The sequence below is a fragment of the Caretta caretta genome, chromosome 11, assembly GCF_965140235.1.
Source record: "Caretta caretta isolate rCarCar2 chromosome 11, rCarCar1.hap1, whole genome shotgun sequence".
Classification (NCBI taxonomy): Eukaryota; Metazoa; Chordata; order Testudines; family Cheloniidae; genus Caretta; species Caretta caretta.
Window position 1 is genome coordinate 32,722,905 of NC_134216.1, and position 23,517 is coordinate 32,746,421.

The window sequence follows — 23,517 nt, forward strand, 5'->3', positions numbered from 1 at the left end:
GTTACAGTATTTCTTAAATGAAAAACACTTACAACTTTCATAATAGATTTTTCCCATGCTATTGATTTCTGTAACTGCTGAATGCACAGAGCTACCTGTGCAGCACTGCGAGCTTCTGACAATGCCCTTCTCCATACCCTTAGCCCTGGAGCAATATCCTCTTCAATTCTGCATTGAAATACAGAGAAATTAAGTAGGTCACATCCATGTTTGCTGATCTCTGAACATGGAACAATCATTATCACATTGAAAGCCAAGCAATGACGAAACGTACACAGCCAATAAGTATAAGGTTTAAGCAACTAAATTTGATGTAGTGCACAGACTGTGGCTACGTGCCTCAAAGCTTAGTCACAACCAGTTAAATGTAAGATAACTTTGCAGGATTATCAACATACATAACAAAAAATATTTACAAAGCACCATGCAGAATAACATGATCCATATGGATCACAGACATACAAGAAGATACATAGATAACAGGCAATAGAAAATAGGCTCCAATTAGCAAAGAAGCACAATAATTTTTCAAGTTAATCTCAATAACCTACCCGTCACCATCACCACTAATGGATGGTGCAGGAGCAGGGACAGTAACTGTGCCCACATTATCCAGTTTGATCTGAATGGTGGTACTTAAGGGGCTCTTCAGATACCTTCGCTCTATGTTCCGCTCCAAGTCAGCAAGCCTGGTTACAGCTATATCTAGAGGGTTGTCACTCTTCCGCTCTAGAGCACTGGTATTGCCGCCTTCTCCTCCAGCACAGTCTCCATCATGCTTCTTATACAATTTAGTAAATGACTTATGTTCATAATATACCAGATCTTCCCTCTCCGATGCAGGCTCGGGACACATCCAGCCCTATATTTAGTAGAGAGGTTTACACATTGTTTGGTGCTGTAACTGGATAAGTGTGGGAATAATGGAATTTTGTATTGTATTAACCTAAAAAATTCAGGTACCGTCTTCAGCAGATGTCAGTAGTTAGTAATCCGCTTTTTACCCTGTCTTTCTCAAACTATTCAGATAATTAAAACAATGAATCCTAAAATATAAGCATAGCCAAACCATTAGCAGAGTGGTCTCTCAGCAGTAGCATTCACACAGAGCCCTCTGGAAGCATCAAGTTCCATTAGTCTCTGAGGGCAGACCATTACAACAGATTTCTCATTCTGACAGGAAGGACCTTGCCAGGTCCCAGACCTCAAACCACAGGAGGCAATGTGCAACCCATGACATGGAAATAACATCCAACTCTCCACTCTACTCCAGTCCAAACATCATATCCAGATTGCAGAAAGACTGCTGGGCCTACAATCATCTTGCATAACGCCATGATTGTAATAGTGACCAGAAAGTCCTGAGCTGCTTCAGATTCACAATCCATGTGGTACATAGTTCCTCATATGCATGGGGTGTATTCCATTATTCCACCATCCCCAAAACAAAGAAGTTGAAATGCTCTTTTATTTATTTTAAAGAACAACAACAAACCCACACGGACATATAATGGTGGCACAAAGTGCTACAGCTAAATGACTAAGCTATCCCATACCCATCAAATCTTTGCAGTTAAAAACAGGTCATCACCCAAAATGGCATTATTCCCACCACAATGAAAGGCATAGGGCTCTGTGTGCTATAAGGGAATATTCTGGGGGCTGCCACTCTGAGGATCTTTATCCAAAGATTTAACTGTAATAAAAAGTAATACTATACTCTATGTTTCCTTTGATGTTTGAAATAGGAAGAGAAAGTGAGAAAACATTCCAGCTTCTGTGATACAAATATAGTGAAATTATATTGGATTTGTTCCATTTGTGGACTATAAAATTAATGAGAAGGCAGTTATCCCTAACAGCAAAAGAACTGCAAATACTGGTTTTAAATTCTTACCACTTTAACAACAACATTTTTGAAGAGGGATTTTACTGAAAGGCAGTTTTACCTTAACTTGCAAACTAGCTGATACAACTCTCCGTTCTAGGTCTTCCACCTGGTGAAGAATAGCCAGATCAATCTCCATTGCTTGCTCTTCTACTGACCAGTTCTCCACAACGTCTCGAGTTACCTGGTTTTCCTCATTTTCGTTTATTTCAATAATTGCAACTGTATTTGGGAGTTGAAATTGTATTATTTTATTTTAATTAACATTGTAACTGATTTTTGCAAACTCAAACCTGTTACGTTAAAAAAGTGTTTAATGGTCATTATATAAACTTACTCTTAATATATCCAATGTGACCGCTTAATTTTGTATTGATCTTGTCACAGATGCTTAAAGAATTGCAATATCTAAGGTGGGGGCACGTCGAGTATGCACTGCAGTATGTAGCACTGTGAAGGTTCCGGGCAGGCTGAAAAGATTGGCATAACTCAGTCAGGTCCCCAGGACTATCTGTGTTACGATGGCGGCTCTCCAGCTACCAGAGCTATCCAGTATCAAGAGGGTACAAAGGTGTTTTAAAGACACTTTAAACCCCCTCCTCTCTGGCTGCAAGTTCTGTGTTGAAGCCAATATCCTTTTTTCATGAAAAGAAACATACCTAGTTAAGTGAACTAATTATTAGATATTGGCCTGAACCAAAAGCTCACATCTGGACAAGCCGAGCGTTTGAGAAGTTCTAGTCTGGATCCAAATGTACCTCAGATTCACCTCTATTTATTATCCTTATACCAATCAAACATTCATATCAGTTACATACCATCTTTGTTCTTGATGCAGGCCAAAGTAATGTAATCCATGTGTTTCTGTATTTGCTTCTGTAAGGCCTTCTCTCTTATTCCCCTGAGATGTAGTACTTTAAGCAAAGCTTTTAGGTCCTCTGGATCAATAATTCTCCACCAGCCAAATTGCATTTCTGAATCAAGACAAGTTTGTAAATCTTTTACAAGCATTTTAAACATGAAGCACTATTACAATCAGATTTATTTCAAGAAATCATGCAAACAAATGTTCTGATAGTGCAGCAACATTAGAGGAACTCAACATTTAGACAGTTCTGGCACATTACTGCATTATGCTTACCTTCTGGTATGGGTTTTGGGCTAGGATAATCTACTGGCTTGGCTACTTCAACTCCTGTAGAGGGAGCAGAAGCTGTTTTTTCAGTTTGTGGTACCGGTGATTCACTTTTACTTGTAGGAACATTGGGTGTCAAAAATGAGTTACCATTTCCTTCTGACAATCCTAACCCTGATCCAACACTAGGTAAGGGAGATGAAAATGGAAGGTTTGAAGTAAGAACTCCTGTAGGCCATCCACAAAATTGAAGTCCCATTATAGGTAATCCAGTCTTCATCTGCTGTATCAAAAATATTTTTAAAACATTACTATTAATTCTATTACTAGTGTGGAGCCCCCAGAAACCTGGATTAGGATTAGTCAACCCTTGTGCTAGGCATAATAAAAACACAAAAGAAGCCTTGATCCCTGCCTTGAAGAATTTAAAAACCTAAGATGCCAAGTCACACAAACAGCTAGTAACCCTATATGGTGAATGTTTAGAAAACTGTTGATTCTGATGACCACACTTCCGAAAATTACTATTAGTAGTTATATTTTTTTTCCATTCAATTGCCAACTTCTTTATATAAACACAAATGATTTGAAACAGTACACACAAAATCACACAAATTGTTAATTTAAACATCCCGGTTTGCCTACTAATCTACCAATCTAAATCTTTTTAGCAAATAGTACTTGGCTGCATAAAAAAACATTTCTAAGAATGAGCTACATTTTACAATGTTTTTTAAAAAAAAAAAAAAAATACAAGGAACAAAGGTACAATTTCAATGGTATGATCAGCTCTCAGAGGGAATTTTGCCTGAGTAAGGACTGCAAGATCAGAAACCTTAGATTGTAATTAAGTACCAACCTGAAGTGATGATAATGCAAAAGGACTTATTCCCATAGGACTCTGTACAGAGGTTGAAGTGATATGAGGAGATGGAACTGGTGAAGGTGATTTTGAGGGAGGATTTGAATGCAGAGTTAGTGAAGAAGAAGCAGCTGGTGTATCTGAATGGGTAACTGATGTATCATCACATGGTATTCTCGGTAAAAGGCTGAACCACTGTCTGCTCTTTTCTGTAAGAGTCTTTAACAACTGGTCATTTGGAATTAATGGAGAATTGTAAAACTTCCCTGGCCCACTTGCAATGGGATTAAAAAGATTATTAGAATCTGACTTTTCAGAGCTGCTTTGTGATATGGTGGGCTGAAGGCTGCAGAGAGAGTTTTTAGAGTTATTTTGATAAGATAACGCACACCCATTTGCTGCACTGCCATTGGGTTTTTGTGACATAATGTCAGATTCAGGAGACATCTTTGCTACCTCCAACAGTTTGCTTAGCTTTGAAAAAGAGCCAGGCTTCTGTAGAAACAAATTAGTGTTATCCTTTTCCTTAAGATCTTCTTTCTGCTCACAGTGACTTGTATTTACACAGTTTAATTTTTCCTCTGAGGTCTCAAACATCTCTTCTTTGATATGTATACTTTCTGCTTTTTTTAACTTCTCTTTTTCTTTTGCAATTTCTTCTAGACCTGAAAAATTGAAAAAACTGTAAACTTTAAATATCACAGAAGAACCATATAACTTAGATCATTCCTGTAAGCAAGTTTTATATAAAGAATAACTTCATCAGTCACTTCCACGTGCTCTAGACCGTCATGTACTCTATGAAATTGCCTTCAAGCTCTAAAAAATATTTTGTAAAAGGATACACAACACTCAAATATACTTTACACTGTACCTCAGTGTGGACGAAATTTCACAGCCAACTCAAAACAGTTTGGAAAGAGGTTTATAACAAAAATGCTCACAGACCCTTCTCATACTGTTGTAAATTGTATTGTGTTTTTTTCCCCTCACCAAATCTAAAACGGATTTAAACTTTGCTATGCATCAGAGATGAAAAACTGGACCCACTGAAATTAGTAACAAACTCATATTGAGTTCAACAAGGCCAGGATTTTGCCCAAGAGATTGCTAAGAGATTCACTTAACTTGCATACAGAACACCACTGGAATTCTGAAGCACTTTGTCACTTCTAATTTCTTTGGAAGGGACAAAATTTTTCTAGCTTTGTGCTTGTGAAACTTACCATTGACTGCAGAATTACCAAAAAGTTTCACGTTCACACCAGGAGAGTAGGATATTTGCTTTTAAGTTTATAGGCTATTTCCATAAACTCTCAGCCCATAGTGGGGGGAGAAGAAAGAATGAAGACCACAAATAAATAGATAAATAAATAAATAATCTATTTCACAAATTGGATGTCTCCAAAGATAGAAACAGGACATTAAATTCCCCGCTTTCTTTTAATTAAAAAATTAATTGGGTGGATTGCGAATTTTAATTACCAAATACTAGAGGCTACTTGTACCTGTTTTACTCATTACCTGAAATAAATTATTTGAAGAACCTACACAATGTAATGATTGGGATATAGAGATAGATAAGTATATAGATGGATAGAATAGTTTAAATAGCTAAACAATTTACAATACAAAATCCTAAGGTTCAGCGTCCATGTCAGCTTGAATATCTTTGAGGTGGGGAAGGACCAGATTTATAAATGGGGGAAAAAACTGTTCTGTTCTCTCTTCTCTCCCATTGTCCCTTCAATCCTCTATCTTCCTCTGCCCATATTAACATATGTCAACGAGCATTAATAAGAATCTTCAAAAAGAACAAAACAAGGAGAAATGGTAGGAACAGGGAGGAAAGAGAAGGAAAAGCACTCAGCATGGCAGCCATTTGCTTAGTTTCTGCATCAGTTAGTGCAGCTGCATAATTACAGATAAACAGGGCCCCTATTTATCATCTATGGCTGGTAACTCCTGCAGGGGTTATTTGCACATTCTGCAAAACCAGAATAATTTCAACAAGGAAAAAAGCACAATAGCAAGGAAAATGCACTGCTATAATTTTGCATCTCTCTTTCTGAATTTTTAATGCACCCACCGCTCTAGTAACAGGTTTCAGAGTAACAGCCGGGTTAGTCTGTATTCGCAAAAAGAAAAGGAGTACTTGTGGCACCTTAGAGAGTAACCAATTGTGCCACAAGTACTCCTTTTCTTTTCGCTCTAGTAATGTATCTGGGTACCAATAATGTTGAATTTACCAAGAGATCCAAAACGGGCTTGACAGGAAAAAACAATTTAGGGAACTGCACAGGTAAAAGCGTTAGAGGGAGGTATTTTTGATAACTGGACAGATGGCTTAGAGTTCTATGCATCCAGTTTCAAGTTACCTACACCCAGGAACTATCGGTTTCAAAACTCAGCAGGGCCAACCTCATCCTTCTGAGGTAATAAACTGACTACTATGCAATTTACTGAAAAGGGGATAAAGTGGGCAAGGAGACATCTTGCAGATGAGATCTTAAAAACGTAAGTACCCTTGATCTGCACAGACCTTAACAATCCCTCTAGACTAATTTATAAGAACATGGGTCTGTCCTGGTGTTTTTGGCCAAAATTTCCATAGCACCTCCAGAGAGGTAGCTCTAGTTCCGTGGTTCTCTGCATATAGTTTGTAAAGCTCTTTGGGATTCCCTAGGCTAAAATACACTATATGGAATACTATTACTGTACAATTGAAGACACTTTGGAAAACAGGAAAAGAAACACAAGCACTACAGCATTTGATAGTCAACTTCTACTTCCATATGACTTTTGGTGTTTGCACAGCAGTTTCTAATTCAGAGCATACTATAATGAGCGGATGGTGAAAGAGAGGCCCTACAGAGCACACACAATATTAGCAAGCTACCTTTGGGATCATGATTAGGTTTAGGTGAGACTTTGTGATTCAGGTTTCAAGTCAAATCAGGGCTCAGGTTTCACTCTGATAGTACTAAAATCTTTGGGGATGGGTGTGAGAGATACCTAGAATGCATCTTCCGAGGAGTTCTTGGAGAGATTTTTGCCATCTTGGGCCAAAATCTTGTGAAAATGGCGGGTTTTGGCTGCATCCAAACCAGAACTGAAAAAATGGATCTGTTTTGGAACCAAAATCATGGGTTGGATCTATATCCAGGAATTCTAATGAGTGAATTCTAAAATTCACATGCATCTAGACTTGAGGTTAATTAAAAAAAAAAAAAGTTTGTGGAATAGGTATATATTAACTATCAAAATCAGCAACTCCATTTAAATTTTAGTAAAATAGACTTTAATGTCTCTTGGCGGGGAATTCAGGTCACTCAGAAAAAAAGAGGAGCATAAAACCATGTTATGGGTTAATAAAGAAATTATTGTTTTAGCAGAGAACTGAAAAGGCAGTATCTTATTGTATAACAATTATGTTCCATTTTATTTCACACCATATATGTAATCTCTAAACACAAAACATTCTGAATATCTGCATAAACCCTGAGAGAATTAAAACAAACAAAAAGAAATGCTTCTTCATACATTCTGTGGTCAACCTGCAGAATTCATGGCCACAGAAAATAGAGAGAAATAGTTTAGCCACTGTCAAGGCTGATTCCCCACTAAGGTGGGGGCCCACAAGGATTTTAAAAATTAATACTGGCCACTCCAGGCTTGTATTAAACTCCCAAGGTCACAGCTTCTCTCTGACCTTGGATGGGCAGATGTTGCCACCACCCAAATGCAAAACCCCTTGAAACCCAGGAAGGCACTCTTGGGAATTCCTTCCTGTGGGGTGCCTTCAAGCCCTTTCACACATCCCAACCCCCCAGAGAAGAGCTGAGAAAGGAGAACAAAGAAATCAGCTGTTGCCACCAGCTAACTAAAAAACATGTGCACAAACTTCTTAAGACACAAAAATCCAAATCCAGTTCTTAAAAAAGTTAAATTTTATTAAAAACAAAAAGAAAATATATCTGAAAACTGAGGCTATTCCTAGATTTTTACAAGAGCAATTCCAAAAATTAAGCACCCAAAATAGTTTCTGGGGGTTCAGCTTAAAGGTTACAAGCAACAAAAGCATCCGGGTTTAGCAGAGGAATCCACAAGCCATAAGAAATGAACAAAATAAACCTAATCATGTTTTTCTACACATTTTCTGATCTACTTACATATCTGGGTTCCAAATAAGCAATTCTAGGTCTGACTGATGATTTTCATACCTGGCCTTCAGCTTCTCACAGCATAACTGCTGCCCTGTTCCCCTCTTCTCCGGAGAGCAACAACAGACACACAGAGAAAGGGAAGTTTTTTCCCAATTTTAAACAGTTCTAGCCCTCCCATTGGCTCTTTTGGTCAGGTGCCCACTCCCTTCTTTTTACCTATGGGATTTTTTAACCCTTTACAGGTAAAGCAAGTAGAAAACAGCTACCAAGAGGGATTTTATAGCTAACTGGGTGTCCTTAAAAGGAAGATCTCTTTCCCCCTGACCCCCCGCTTCATTTATCACAGCAACATTAAAGGATTTCATATGCAGCTACACTAGCTACAACACTAGCTACTACACTAATCAAAAATTAACAAAAGGATATTAATTCTCTGTTTCAAGCGATAAATTAACCAACTGAAAATCAGAAAAACTCCCCTTAGCCTCATCAAACAGCACTGCACAAATAGCTAGGGCTATCACAGGTTAGTTTTTAGCCTTCTCCTGAAGGTAATAAGCCATTTTTGGAGACACAATTAACAGACTAGATGCACAGGTGGTATACTCTTGTACGGTAATTTCTAGAATTACTCCTTTATGGTACTTACCTTCACCACTTTCCATGCCTTCCACAAAAATACCCCCACACTGGGGTAGAATCCAATACCGGCGTCTGTAACGATCCTGACCAAACATCATTGACCGTAAAGAGTGAGAGGCTTCAAATAACTTCCTTCTGTATTGGCTTTGTTGCTGTTTAAAAAAAAAACAGGGGTAGGGGATTATAATTCAGTGGGGGAAAAAAATCAGTTGTTACAGTATAAAATATCTGTTCAGGCAAGGTCAAATGACAGCTCAGTGGCCACATGAGCATACGGTTTCCCAGACACTTTACTTGGGATATTTCACACAAGTGTTTTATCTAAAAAGCCAAATTGTCTTCAAATAATCAGCTCGGGCACTCTTTGATATATCCTAAATTTATCAGCGTCACCGTAAGGATGCATTCTGCAGTAGTATGTTCTGTATTTTAATATCAACGTTCAGAGAACAACAGAATCCATGATTTCATTGTACTGGAACAGACAAGATCCTATCAATTATGCAATACAGTAAATGGTGTTCGGAGTGCTGAAGGTACCCAGCGCAGCGTGAGATTCTGTAGCTCCTGATGAGAAACCAATGAATATTTCAATTCGCTTAGAGAAATGAGTTCAGTAATATCTAAAGATAAAGCCTGTATTCAAACACAAAGTACTCTTTGGGAGGAGTGGAGAAATCTAACAGGAATTTCAGTTAGTTTACCCTCTCCTTCCTCTGTTAAACTGGCACTCTTGGAAGCAGTGTAGAATTCCCAGAACTGGGAGTTTATTGCAGCTGGGAGCAGTAGGCAAACCAATGACAGAGGCTGAAAGGATGAACTCTCTTTTAATAAATAAATAAATTAATTAAATTCAATTAAATAGGTACACTATAGAATCCCAATTTGTCAAATTTTCCCCATTCTATTCTCCTTATCTACTAACCAGTTTCCCTTCCTATACCGACTGCCATTATGTAAACACCTGATTCTACTGTACTACTCAAAAACATATGCAACTCTTCAGAAACTGAATAAGCAGCTATTCAAGTCTATGCAGCTTTGGGCCATAGTCTAGGCACCTGGCTATTTTAGAATTCAGGAATGGTCTTCACCATTGCAAGGTTCAAAACAAATTTGACTTGTCTTCCTCACCAAAAAGTACCCTATAAATCCTACAAATTTATAGAGGGACTGATATTGTAGAGGTTTCTTGCAAGTTTCTTTGTGCTATTATCTTAAGTAACTCCTCACTTAATGTTGTAGGTATGGTCCTGAAAAATGCAACTTTAAGCGAAACAACGTTAAACGAATCCAATTTCCCCATAAGAATTAATGTAAATGGGGAGGTTAGGTTCCAGGGAAATTTTTTTTTGCAAGACAAAAGGCATTATATACATTTTAAACAATATTAAATAAGGAATTTAATACAGGTATTAAACAGGCTGGCAGCCCCCCAAACAGCTAGTTTGCGGCATTCAGGAGGCAGGGGAGGGAGGTGGGAGACTGCGCGCCGCGTCCTTGCTCCTCCCCCCCCCAGCTCTCTGAACACTTCAAACCAGCTGAATGCCGCGGGCAGGAGGCGGGGGAGACTGCGCGCTGCGTCCTCGCTCCTCCCCCAGCCTCCTGAATGCCGCAAGACAGCTGACTGCTGCGGGCAGGAGCAGCACGGGGAAGGCACTGATCTTCGGGGTCCGCCGGTGGGTGGGAGGCGCTGGGGAGAGGCATGGGGGGGCTGCCAGCCATGGACAAAGCAGGCAGCCAAACGACGTTATAGGGGAGCATCGCACAATTTTAAACTAGCATGTTCTGTAATGGAGCAGGGACGTAAGATCGAAACAAAGTTAAGCGAGACGATGTTAAGTGGGGAGTTACTGTATGTGTCACCTCTAGTCTATTCTTCTTTGTTCTCATCTTTCCTTTCCCTATAACATCACAGTGCTTTTAATACCCCATAGTATTTCTATGGACAATGGCAGCACTCACTCAGGAAATCCTACAGAAGTATATTCACATTTAACCTTACTTATATTGCCTCCATCCTTTGGAAAACATAAAGCTATTAATACTAGAGCTCACCCTTTAACTGGTGGTGACAAATTCACTTAGCACCCCATGTGCTTAATTTAAAAGCAATGGGCCAAGTTAACTGGTCTCCTCTCTACAATGCCTGGGAACTAGGTTCTGAAGGTCAACCAATAGCAGGAGTGAGCAAGTAATTACAAATCAGGTTTGAAAGGGAAAATCACATACAGGACATTTCAGGAGAGCAGGTCTCTTTGTATTAATTTAGATGGAATATATGGGCTAAAGTTGTTAATGTGACCCTGACTGTCCAACAGTAAGCACTTTTAAATAAGGTTCAGGGTCTCATCCTGCTTAGTACATGGCAATCACACTATTAAAGATATAGAAAATAAGGGAAAACAGTTACAGCATTTGAAATGTAAAGCATTAAATAAGACTTTCATTTTAACAACATCCCTTATTCCCTCTCTTGTAGCTGAAGATAGTTTTCAGAAGGAAAAAACCAGTCTTTTAAATGGTATTTCGGAGGCTAACAACTGTCCTTTGGGGGGAAAGAGAAGTTAGTTAGCTGAGATGGGCTGGAGCTGTTATTGTTGCTGTTGTTAAAGCCCAATCCCATTTCCTAAGACAACAAACACGCAAAAGGAGAGAGAACAGAACAGCAAAGATAGAAAATGCACCTTCTGTCTCTGGTGTTGACTTTCACTCGCAATCTCATTGCTGGAAAAACAGCCATGGCACACGATCTTACGAGCCACTCCGAGACCTGGCAAACTTGTACAACCATTGGCCTATTTCGGTACTGCTTATAGTTGCCACTTTCTGGTAACAAGCTTACAGCAGGGTTGCAAAATATGCAGTCTTGGTTGGCTAAGCCAGACTCTTATTAAACAAGAGGCAAAAGGAGACAGGAAAGAAAAGAAATAAGGTGGGGAAGGAAAAGAACACACAGAGGGTGGGTGGAGGTGGCAAAGTCACACATCCCAGCTGGTGTTTGGGATTTAGTTGGAGGTGGCAGAGGTGGTGATGTCATCTGGGTAGGTCTCTTTGTCCTAGTCTGGCCAGAACATCTCTCAGGATCAAGATGAAGAAGGCCTGGTGTCCCACAATATGGTGGGGGTGGCAGCCATGATGGTGAATCTCACTCCAATGGCCAATTTTTCTCCTTGAAGTCTCTTTCTCTCCTAAAAGGGAGTGGTGGGTACAACAGCCCGTCGCCTCGTTATTTTATCCACACAATTGAACCTAAATTTCCAGCACACCAATTCTGGTTCACTGATCTCCGGTTCCACGCTTTTCTTGTTTACCAAGCATTATTTTTACACAGTCCTTGAGTTGTATCAGTAGGCCTTTTTGTTCGACTAACTTTCTCGCATTGGCAACTTTTCCTATCAACATTTGTAGTTATAGGTTATTGTGATACTTTATGAACTTCTACTCAGTTTTCACAGTTGAGCTCACAATTAGGGTAAATTTGCAGGTCCAAGTATCGCAAAAGGCCCCACTATCAAGGGATGGGTTCTGGACAGTATTCACCAGGGACTGAGAGAAAAGACACCTAAAGAAGGGTGGTTGGTAAACTGATATCCTGCGAGAGTGAAAGTAAAAACATCAGCAGTAGATAAGTTGAGAGCTGATTAACTGGAAGTAAAAGCACTAGTTAGAAGGTTAGGGAGTTGAGGAAATACGTGAGGGTTGGGAGGGAATCAACCACAAGTACATGGAGAATGGGAGGAAAAGCAACAATGGGAAGATAAGCTGGGATCTGTGTCTCCTTCTGCCCTGTCAAAGAAACCCATGCAGAGAAAGTGCTAGAGGCAGAAAAAACAGATAAGACAGACACTAAAACTGATGGAAATCTCTTACCTTGGTGAGTTTTTCAATCTGTTTCTCTAACTCTTCAACACTTGCTGCCTGGTCCCCATCATCCTACACCCAATAAATACAAAGTCATGATAGTTTATGTCAGGATAATGTAATGCTACTACATCCTACTAATGCTACAGTACAAGAGCTTCATGTAACAAATATGTCATGTCGAATCTGTGGGACAAATTCTACCCTAAGACATGGATGCAACTCCCATTGACCTCAGCGGGAGTTGTGTGGAGAAGTTGGAACTATTCGTTTGTGGAACATATGTGATATGCAAAATATACCTTTACTTCTACAAAAGTATTATAAATCTTCCTTCCCAAGATGTATATGTATGGGGAGAGTGGGTGGCCAGTCGACTTTGTCCATTTACAGGAAAAAAATAATTCACCTTGCAGGTGCACACTTAAAACTATAATTTAGTTTATTAAGTTTAATAAAGTTGTGTGTTCTTTTACACTCATTTTTAAGAGTTTTTCTCACATTAAATAATGGAATAATGTCAGAATCTGATCAATCAGTATTTGGAGAGAGAGAATTTGGAGTCTTCTTTCAACATTCACAAGAAAATGCAAAGCCACTTTAAATGACAAAAACTTGTATGGGAATTACTAGTACTGCTCTTATTGATTTTTAAAGAGAGACCTTCTATGATTGAAAACTGTAAGCTTTAAATTCTGCTTGATGAAATTACAACTAGAAATAAGGATCATTTCCATAAGAATTTTAATTCAATTCAGTGAGCTCTGGGCGAACTATAATAGAACTCTCTTGGAACCGTACAACATTCCTGGGAAGTCTCAATTACCCCTCACCCTGAAGCAGAAGATAGTAGCCTCCCCTATGTGATTTTTTGTGTGAACAGCTGAAATTATACCTCATATACTTTAAAGGTGAACTGAAAAGCAAAAATGAAACTGGAGTGAAACCCAGAAATGCGTGTTAAATTCCAACAATAACCATGATGCGGTGGTATGAGGAAGGGAGGCATTCCACACAGAGATAAGATTTAATTAACCTTTACAAAAATCATTCTAACCTTTTGTGAAATTCTTTTTGTACTTCTTGGCTCACAAACGCAGCATTGTGAAACATCACACATAACATGGGTTGCAATGGGACTTTCTGTATTTATCACAGATATCACATTCTGGGATATCTTAAGTGAACCAGAAAACACCAAGACTTTTTCACACAGTTAAAAATAATTAGAAAAGGTTAGTTAAAGATTATTTCTCTGTTGAATGTCCCCCACTCCTGGTACCCAGCCTGGTCACTGTGGTATTTAACATAGTTTTAGGGAAAACTCAAATTTCATTTTTGCATTTAATGACATCAGAAGTCTGTAGGACTGATTGATATGGCTGTGAGTTAAAGAAGACACACAGGTCCATGGAGTCTTCCAGTCTTCACAGATAAGACTTTATGAAGTAGGTCTTCCTGCTTAAACATTATTGTCTACTGTCCTTTTTTTGCAAGCTATCCATATTTTGTATTTCCAAGAGGATTGCATTTCTAAAGGTTCACTCTTTTTGCTTATGGGACCATTCACACACAAAGATTTTCTGGCAGTATCTCCTATATTCATTCACAAGGACAGAAAGACAGCAGGAAGGGATTACTATAATTCCATACACAATCCAGAATGGTGGCCAGAAGGAGAGTTCCTGCAGCTGATGTTTACTTTTTAATCAAAGGTATTTGTATGGATTTGAGTGTAACCACTAGTTTGCATATAAAGCACTGTACAAACATTAGTCAGTCATTCTCACAACACAATTGTGAGGTACTGTAGGTAAAGAAATACAACCACCTTATTTTACAGATTGGTAAAATGACAGAAAGAAAGGTGATGTGACTTGTTGGAGGCCATATAGCAAACTAGAACAAAAGGCAGGATTCAAATTTAGCATTTTTTTGGCTCCTTTCCCAGGCTTCTTCCACCAGACCACACTGTTGGACTTGTGTGATGTTGCTTGAGATTCTGTGGAATTTCTATAAAAAGCTCAGTTTGCTATAACAAAGACAGTTCAGTTTAATAAGGTAATAAATATTCGTAATGACCCGCTGTCATAAATATAAAGGGAATGGTAACCACCTTTCTGTATAGAGAACTTTAAAATCCTTCCTGGCCAGAGACAAAACCCTTTCACCTGTAAAGGGTTAAGAAGCTAAGATAACCTCGCTGGCACCTGACCAAAATGACCAATGAGGAGACAAGATTCTTTCAAAGGCTGGGGAGGAGGGGGGACAAAGGGTCTGTCTGTCTGTGTGATGCTTTTGCTGGGAACAGATCAGGAATGCTCTTCAGAACTTCTGTTAAGTTAGTAAGTAATCTAGCTAGAAATGCGTTAGATTTCCTTTTGTTAAATGGCTGGTAAAATAAGTTGTGCTGAATGGAATGTATATTCCTGTTTTTGTGTCTTTTTGTAACTTATGGTTTTGCCTAGAGGGATTCTCTATGTTTTTAATTACCCTGTAACGTATTTACCATCCTGATTTTACAGAAGTGATTATTTTACTTTTTCTTTAATTAAAATACTTCTTTTAAGAACCTGATTGCTTTTTCATTGTTCTTAAGATCCAAGGGTTTGAGTCTGTGTTCACCTATGTAAACTGGTGAGGATTTTTATTAAGACTTCCCCAGGAAAGGGGGTTTAGGGCTTGGGGGGATATTTTGGGGGGAAGATATCTCCAAGTGGGCTCTTTCCCTGTTTTTTGTTTAACACACTTGGTGGTGGCAGCATAGGGTTCAAGAACAAGGCAAAGTTTGTACCTTGAGGAAGTTTTTAACCTAAGCTGGTAAGAATAAGCTTAGGGGGTCTTTCATGCAGGTCCCCACATCTGTACCCAAAAGTTCAGAGTGGGGAAGGAACCTTGACACCCGCCTTCTGACTTATAAGGATGTTGGGTATTAAAATATGAGAGCAGGTGATCAAGTACTGTGGAACTGCAAAAGACCATTCCTCTCACCCTCATCAACCTGCAGAAGTTGTAAAGCCTCAAAGATCATATTCTCCAACAAAATTCAATTATTCTGTAACTTTAAACACACACATACACACACACACACACACAGAGTTTCAGCTGAAGCTCACAAACAACCCTTCCCTTCTTTCAGCTTGTAATCACACCTGACACCTCAGTTTCATAGTGGATATTTAAAAGCAGCAAAGAGTCCTGTGGCACCTTATATCTAAATTAATACAAAGAGACCAGCTCTCCTGAAATGTGCTGTATGTGGTTTTCCCTTTCAAATGTGATTTATAATTACCCGCTCACAATTCTCAGGCATTGTAGAGGGGAGACCAGTTAATTCGGCCCTTTGCTTTTAAATTAAGCACATGAGGTGCTAAATGAATTTGTCACCACCAGTTAAACGGTGAGCTCTAGTATTAATAGCTTTATGTTTTCCAAAGGATGGAGGAAAGATAATTAAGGTTAAATGTGAATATACTTCTGTAGGATTTCTTGAGTGAGCGCTGCCATTGTCCATAGAAATACTATGGGGTATTAAAAGCACAGTGATGTTATAGGGAAAAGAAAGATGAGAACAAAGAATAGACTAGAGGTGACACATATAGTAACTCCCCACTTAACATCGTCTCGCTTAACTTTGTTTCTATCTTATGTCCCTGCTTCATTACAGAACATGCTAGTTTAAAATTATGTGATGCTCCCCTATAACGTCGTTTGACTGCCTGCTTTGTCCACGGCTGGCAGCCCTGCTATACCCCCCCTCAAGGATAAATGGACACAAATCAGATATTAGGAACGGCAATATACAAAAACCTGTAGGGGAACATGTCAACCTCCCTGGACGCACAACAGCAGACTTAAAGGTAGCCATCCTGCAGCAAAAAAACTTCAGGACCAGACTTCAAAGAGAAACTGCTGAGCTTCAGTTCATTTGCAAATTTGACACCATCAGCTCAGGATTAAACAAAGACTGAATGGCTAGCCAACTACAAAAGCAGTTTCCCTTCCCTTGCTGTTCACACCTCAACTGCTAGAAGAGGGCCTCATCCTCCCTGATTGAACTAACCCTTGTTATCCCTAGCCTGATTCTTGCTTGCATATTTATACATGCCTCTGGAAATTTCCACTACATACATCCGACGAAGTGGGTATTCACCCACGAAAGCTTATGCTACAATACGTCTGTTAGTCTATAAGGTGCCACAGGACTCTTTGCCACTTTTACAGATCCAGACTAACACGGCTACCCATCTGATAGTGGATATTATTTATTATAATTTCTCTCTGTACCAATGACTAAACTGAAGCTATCCTGATAATTAACACATCCCCTTCTCTACTTTCTGGAAAGCTACTTTCATGCTTATTTACTAGAAAATAATTGGCTCCCTGGATCTGATTTAGTCTTTTCCTCTTTGAAGAGTCTACATCAGATAGTAGGAAGGCAGTCCTCAGAGAAATGAAAATCAAGATTAAGCCAAAACATGCAAACAAAAAATAAACCAAAGATACCTGGCTAAAGAATAAAGAAAAGAATAGCCTATCAAAGAACTTAAAATATCAAACAATTAAAAACAAATCTGACACAATCTCACTTTATGATTTTTTTCCTTTTTATAAGATTTTTGACAAATGTTGTCTTCAAATCTATCATATAAAGGAGTGGAAAGAAAATTCCATTATTTCACATTTAAAAAACAAGTTATTTGTTAAATTAATATTCCCTACCTCATCTTCACAAACTTCTGCCTTCTTTCCCTTTTTGTCATCTTTGTCCTCTTCATCCTCATCATCTTCATCTGCTTGATCATCACTATCATCGTCGTCATCATCATCATAATCACTGTCTCCTCCCTTCCGTCTCCTTTTGCGGCCTGGGGTGGATGTACCCAATGAATGCTGTTCTTCTCCTATTTCACCACCCACTGTAGTATCTCTCTTGCCGGTTTTCTTTGCATGAATGATTCTAAGCCTTTAAACACATGATATGCAAGTGGTATTACTGACTGTAGTTGTAGCATACACATACTCTACTCTGTACTTCATTCCAAAGTGCACCACTCATTTTAAACTCAAATTTACTTCTGTCCTACGACAACCTTCTGCTATCTCACTGTTTGTTACCAGTGACTGACATAAGAAATTCACATTGTAGAACACTTCATACAGAATTCTGACCCTTAAAAATATATTCAGTTCTGCACTGGATTTCCTGTCTTCAGGGTAATTTCTACAGAGTAACACAGAACGCCTGTATAAAAGACATGCAGGACAAGAGGAATTTTAAATAGCCAGCCCTGTAAGCTAGAGAGAAGAGCCCATTTCAATCTTCCTTCTCTATTAATTGATTATTTTTTCTCTTTTTCTTTTGCACTGCACCTGCTGAAATCTGCATTTTACCCACCCATTTAAAAAAGTCACTATTAAACATGTGTATCTAGGAAAGCTGAAAACTGATGATAGTAAAACAAAGAACATCATTTTGCTGAAGTAATCTTAGCACTAGTAAGGTGATAGTAAACTTGACCCTTGATCCTGTATTTTTTTAAAATAGAACTTTTTTAGGTGTTTTTAGTCTATTTTACATAATGTTTCTATTAGTCTTTACACTTTGACTGGTCTTTTCACATTCGGGACACAACACTCTCTCTAAGAAATCGTAACCAGCTAAAGTAACTAAGAGGTTAACAGATGTGTTAATTTTAAGAAACAAATGAGAAACTTACATACCAGTATTTATGATTGTTGTAGACCTTCCTCTTCTACAAAATCCTACAAAAAAAGATTCCATAGAGCAAATGTTATAGTTCTACCTACCAGGAAGCTAGCAGGCAAACACACTGAATCATAGAAGATATATATAACCAGGCTCAAATAGTCATTTAAAGAGCAGGTCAAAAATATAACTGATCTAGAGTAGATATAAAAAAGCATGTAGAAAAGGCAAATATTTTGTTAGAGAAGAGGGGAGGGAAGGAGGATGGGAAAAGTGAAAGGATTACGACAAACACAATTACCAGCAAGTAATTTTTCCTTGTCGTACTTCCCTATTTCTCCCATCCTACGAAACAACATTCCATACAGCAAGTGGCTATAATGAGAAGTGTGAAAGTAGGTGGCTTCTCAAACAGCAGCCTAGAGAGAGAACACTGACAAAAATGACAGCTCTCCAGAATGCTCATGTATCTAGCCAGTAATGAAGGTCAAAAACTGAAGTGAGGACTGTGCAGTATTCCGACACAGAGTAGATCAATTATCATTGCCTCAGTTCTCACTGCTCAAGAGACGATAGTGCCTTTAGAAGGCTAAGGCTATGTCTACACTACAGCTTATGTTGGCATAACTTATGTCGCATAGGGTAGTGAATAAGTTACACTGACATAAGCACCAGTATGGACAGCGCTATGTCGTCTGAACAGCTTCTCACACTGACATAGCTACTGCCACTTGCGGGGGCTGGAATAGTTAAGCCAATGGGAGAGCTCTCTCCCATCAGCTTAGAGTGGCTACACTAGAGAACTTACAGTGGTGCAGCTGCATCGCTGTAAGCTCTCTAGTGTAGCCATGCCCTGACAGTGAGAAATGACCTACCTCCTGGTAGGACATATTTAAAAATATCTTTAATCCACTTGAAGATTTAGAAGATGTAGAAGATCTTAGACCCTTCTTTTGCTCATAGAAACAGATTTTTAAACTTTCTAATGCACTTTGGGTAAAATTTTCAAAAGTACTTACGTGACAAGTACCTAAGTCCCATTTTCAAAAGGCACCTAAGTCTCACTAAACATCAATGCCTAAGTCACTTTTGAAAATGGGACTTAACATCGTAAGTCACTCAAGCACTTTAGAAAATTTAATCCTTTTTCTAAGAGAAGTAAAATTTTACAGCCTTCACCACCAGTCTGGAAAGTTTTCTGTGCACAAGACTTAACGTATCAGGCAAAAGCATAGGTGAATGAATAGGCTGACTAACATAAAATTCAAAACTTTAGGCATAAAAATCCAGAGATAATCTGAAGGACAACTTTGTCCAGAAACATCAGCAGATAAAGAAGTTCAATAACCAGTGAACGCAATTCTCAAATGCATCTAAAAGAGAAGAGGGCATGTAAAAAGACCACTTCAGTGGAAAGAAAATGAACAGATACAACTCTTAAGGATACAAACCGAGGTTTGCATAACACTGAAAATGAAAAGTAGAGAAATGAATCAAAGAAGGCACCACAGACATCAAAAGGCAGCATTCTGCACTCCAAGGCCCTGGTGAACTCTGGTAAAATGCAGTCACTATGTTGTAAGGAGCAAGTGACCAATGAGAACTCTTCCCGAGAGCACAACTTAACAAAAATGCTCCAAATAGGACAGAAGGTGACAAAGGTGAAACGTTTCCTGATTGTGTCTGGCCACTTTGCCCAATCAGGGGAGAAAGCCTTGTCTCAGAAAGCTGTCCCTTTAATCCTCTTCACTTCCAGGCACATACAGAAAGAGGTGTTTGAAGGGAATGACCTCCTGCATAATCTGACCTCAGCGTGGACCTAATGCAAGGTCTACTGGGGCTGCAAACCAAAGATACTCGGCCAGCTAGGTACCAACCTACCTATATTAAGAAAATGACATAAATACTATCTGAGCTGATCTTTACAACATTCCTGGAATCAGGCAAGGGAAAAGAATAGGTCTCCATGGTCTAACTTTTCAAACAGACCTTAAATTCTAGATGTCCACCCTGAGATACCTCAAGGTTTTTAGAAGTACTGAGTGCACATGCCCTCTAAAAGGCATGCTTCTAGTTGAGCACCTGAAAATAGAGACACATAAAATCACTAGTCAATTGTGAAAATGTTGGCCTTCATTCCTTCCCTGAGTCCCAAAAAGAACAAACAATGCACTTGATCTGTGGTTATGGTTTACAACTGAGATGGCTTCTCTGTGAGAAGGGAAACTAATCTACTGTGGGTCTCCCACAGCAACAGCAAATCTGAAGGATTTGATTGAGACCCTGCCTGAGGTACTTCAGTGTTCTGCCCAGAAGCATGAACTCATTGGTTCTGCAGCCAGCCGCATGCTCTTTGTCTCCCTTTGCCCACTGATCTAAATGACAGTTTGATGGAGGGAGAGAGATAAGAACGAGGAGTCCCTGAGGAGATAAAGATGGCTAAGATTTCTTGGCTAAATCAGAGCTTCAGCAGCACTGTTTCGACCACATACCCACAGGAGACGACTGGCCTGTTGAGATCCAGATGAGATGGGAGAATGATTGGGCTTGCCCCAAGAGATAAAGCCATTACACCTATGTAGTTTGGGAACCAGCAGTATTAGCGGAGGTCCATAGCTACATTTTTTTTCCTGTAATTTTTTTTTTAAATGGTCAGGTTTTTTCCTCTATCTCCCTCTTGTCCTTCTTCTTTACTTCTTTCTTCCTTCTGAGACACATTAAACGGAAAAAAGGGAAAAACAGGATTAGAAACAAAGTAACTGAAGCAAAGGACAGAGAAAGGATTCAGTGCTTCCTGGATAGGAGGCAAAGATGAAAAAGGGAAGGGGAGTGGAGCCTGGCTATGTACATCCCATGTGATTCACAGTTTCTTTGCCTTCTAGCCTCCTGGTAAATGGAGCTATTATGCTTGCTGTATGGAATTTTGTTTTGTACGATGGGAGAATAGGGGACATAAAGTGATTACCCTTGAAAATTTGCCAATGTTGCCTGAGGTAAACAGATGAGATTACCTCAGTATCTGCATTATTCCCAACACTTACCATAGGAACACTGAGGATGTACTGCAAATAGTGAGGTAGCATTATTTAGTTATCAAAGTAACTGGCAAGTTTTTAAGGGTGTCCATTGTAACAACAATCAGGCCCTTTATAAGTATATTTAAATTGAGAAGTGTGGCAGGTCCAATCAGTCTCTTAACATCAATAACAATTTGACAGCTAAAGTAACCTTCAAATAAAAAATGGCTTATTTCTTTCAAAGAATGCAAAATGGATTTGATTTTCTTCCAATTTTGAGGCATAGTAACCCACTGAATCTCATGCATCTTTAAACGATTGTAAAATACTGGCCTTGGGACAAGTTAAATTAATATCATTTCTTAATTAAGTATTGCAGTTACTGGTTTTTGTTGTTGTTGGGTTTTTTTTTAAAACACAACTTAGCTGATTTTTGTCTTTGGAACAAATCTTGATAGTAGAAATTTAAACAAACACAAAAGAAATACACTGAAATATTTAAGGAAATATAACTTACTTCCGCAATTTGCCTTCAACCATCCATTTATCCCTTCTTAAATTTGACATATAATCAATGTTTTTATCAATTTCACTGTCAAACACAAAAAACCCAGAGGTTTTAATTAGTTTATGAAATATCACCAACCAAGAACATGCATATGTCTGAGATACACACACTATATATTATATATATAAAAATTACATCCAAAAACACTTCATTAAAAGAACAGGAAGATTGCAAAGGCAAGCACTCAAAAGTTAGGAAATATCAGAATTCAGGCTGCAAGTGTAACTTGGACTTCACACACAGTGGCTATTCTTTTAAAAACTTTGAGCAAAATCTCTTCAGCTGTTTTTGAGTAGGGAGAAGGAGCTGGTTTTAAAGAAATAAGAGTGAGTAGTTATTCAGTATTTCTTTTTATAATCCTCAGTAGCCTCAGGCCTTATTTGCCACAGACTATTCAAACCCAGGACCAAACACAAAATTATTTATGTCCTCTGGGCATTTCTATGGTGCTCTAACCATGGTGTCTAAGTGCTTCACAAATATTAATGGATTTATCTTTGAAACAGTCTTCAGAGAAGAGGTGGTATTATCCCCATTTTACAGATGGGACACAAACTCAGAGACATTAAGGCCCAAGTTGTCAAAAGTGTCCACTAACTTTGGATACCCAACCTGAGAAACCTAGGCTCTAATTTTCCACAATAATTAGCATTTTTATAGAGCATTATACGTTGAAAGCACAGCTCCAATCGCTTTTAGTTGAAGTCGTGAGCAATCAGCACCTTGAAATCTGGCTCTAGGTGTCTCATGTTGGACACCCAGAAAATTAGGTATAAAGGTAAGTAACCCTCTTTTAGCAACTGATGTTCTTTGTGATGTGTAGTCCACATATACATATTCCACAGTTGGCAAGTGCATGTCCAGTGTGCACGTGCTGGAGAATTTTCTAGTTAGCAGTTCCCATTGAGGCAGCACATGCATCATTTTGTGACGGTATAAAGGGAGAAGCCACCTCACCCTACCTCAGTTCCTTCACTATTGAGAGAGCCTGTGACTTCAGGACTTTGAAGTAGCAGACATGGCAGGTGGGTAGTGGAATATGTATACAGACTACACCGGTCTCAAAGAACATTAGTTACTGTAAAAGGTAAGTAACCTCTTTTTCTTCTTTGAGTGCTAGTCCATATAGATATTCCACAATTGATAGACCTAGGCAGTATGCCTCCCTTTAGGCTAGTCTCTGGGTGTACAAACTGCAACACAGATCTTCCTTGTGCATTCCGAAAGGATATAAAGGGCAGAGCCACCAAGTCTCAGTTCTTTCTCTACCACCTGCAGTGCATGTCAGAGCAACTCTCTTCAGATTTACCTCCACATTGGTGTTGAGAATGTGGTCAGATAGATGCAGGCACATGCCATAGACAAAGGCACCTTTCCCTATGTTTGCTGGCAGTACCAGCCAACATGGCAAGTCCCCAGGCTTAAAAACTGCCCATCCTGCAAAGCAGTTATGTCTGTGGATGACAGATACAAAAGGTGTCTGTTTTGCCTCAGTCAGGGGCACACCCAGGAGTGTTGTGAATTCTGCAGGTCCTTCTCCAAGTGGACCCAGCAGTTGAGGGAACCACTCCTAAGGGCTTTTCTCATGGAGCAGGCAACTAGGTGGGGACTCCAAGCCCAGATTCCAGGCATCTAAGCTCAAGGGCGACTGATTGTAGTTGA

The 23,517-nt window shown here is 39.1% G+C and overlaps 1 protein-coding gene across 27 annotated transcripts in view; it reads right to left on the reverse strand.

Annotated features, from left to right (window-relative positions):
• BAZ2B (bromodomain adjacent to zinc finger domain 2B) overlaps nucleotides 1–23,517 on the reverse strand; it is a 277,230-nt gene that overhangs the window by 23,192 nt on the left and 230,521 nt on the right. For 20 of the 27 annotated variants that reach the window (XM_048869525.2, XM_048869516.2, XM_048869518.2 and 17 more), the window contains 10 exons: nucleotides 21,805–21,879; nucleotides 17,283–17,526; nucleotides 12,567–12,629; nucleotides 8,701–8,845; nucleotides 3,883–4,550; nucleotides 3,030–3,306; nucleotides 2,707–2,862; nucleotides 1,950–2,110; nucleotides 552–862; nucleotides 33–168 (listed from right to left, as the gene is read on the reverse strand). In XM_048869525.2, the coding sequence (XP_048725482.2) occupies nucleotides 33–168; nucleotides 552–862; nucleotides 1,950–2,110; nucleotides 2,707–2,862; nucleotides 3,030–3,306; nucleotides 3,883–4,550; nucleotides 8,701–8,845; nucleotides 12,567–12,629; nucleotides 17,283–17,526; nucleotides 21,805–21,879 (2,236 nt within the window). The remainder of the gene's footprint in view (nucleotides 1–32; nucleotides 169–551; nucleotides 863–1,949; nucleotides 2,111–2,706; nucleotides 2,863–3,029; nucleotides 3,307–3,882; nucleotides 4,551–8,700; nucleotides 8,846–12,566; nucleotides 12,630–17,282; nucleotides 17,527–21,804; nucleotides 21,880–23,517) is intronic. The other 7 variants (XM_048869524.2, XM_048869532.2, XM_048869530.2 and 4 more) reach the window with 4 other exon arrangements.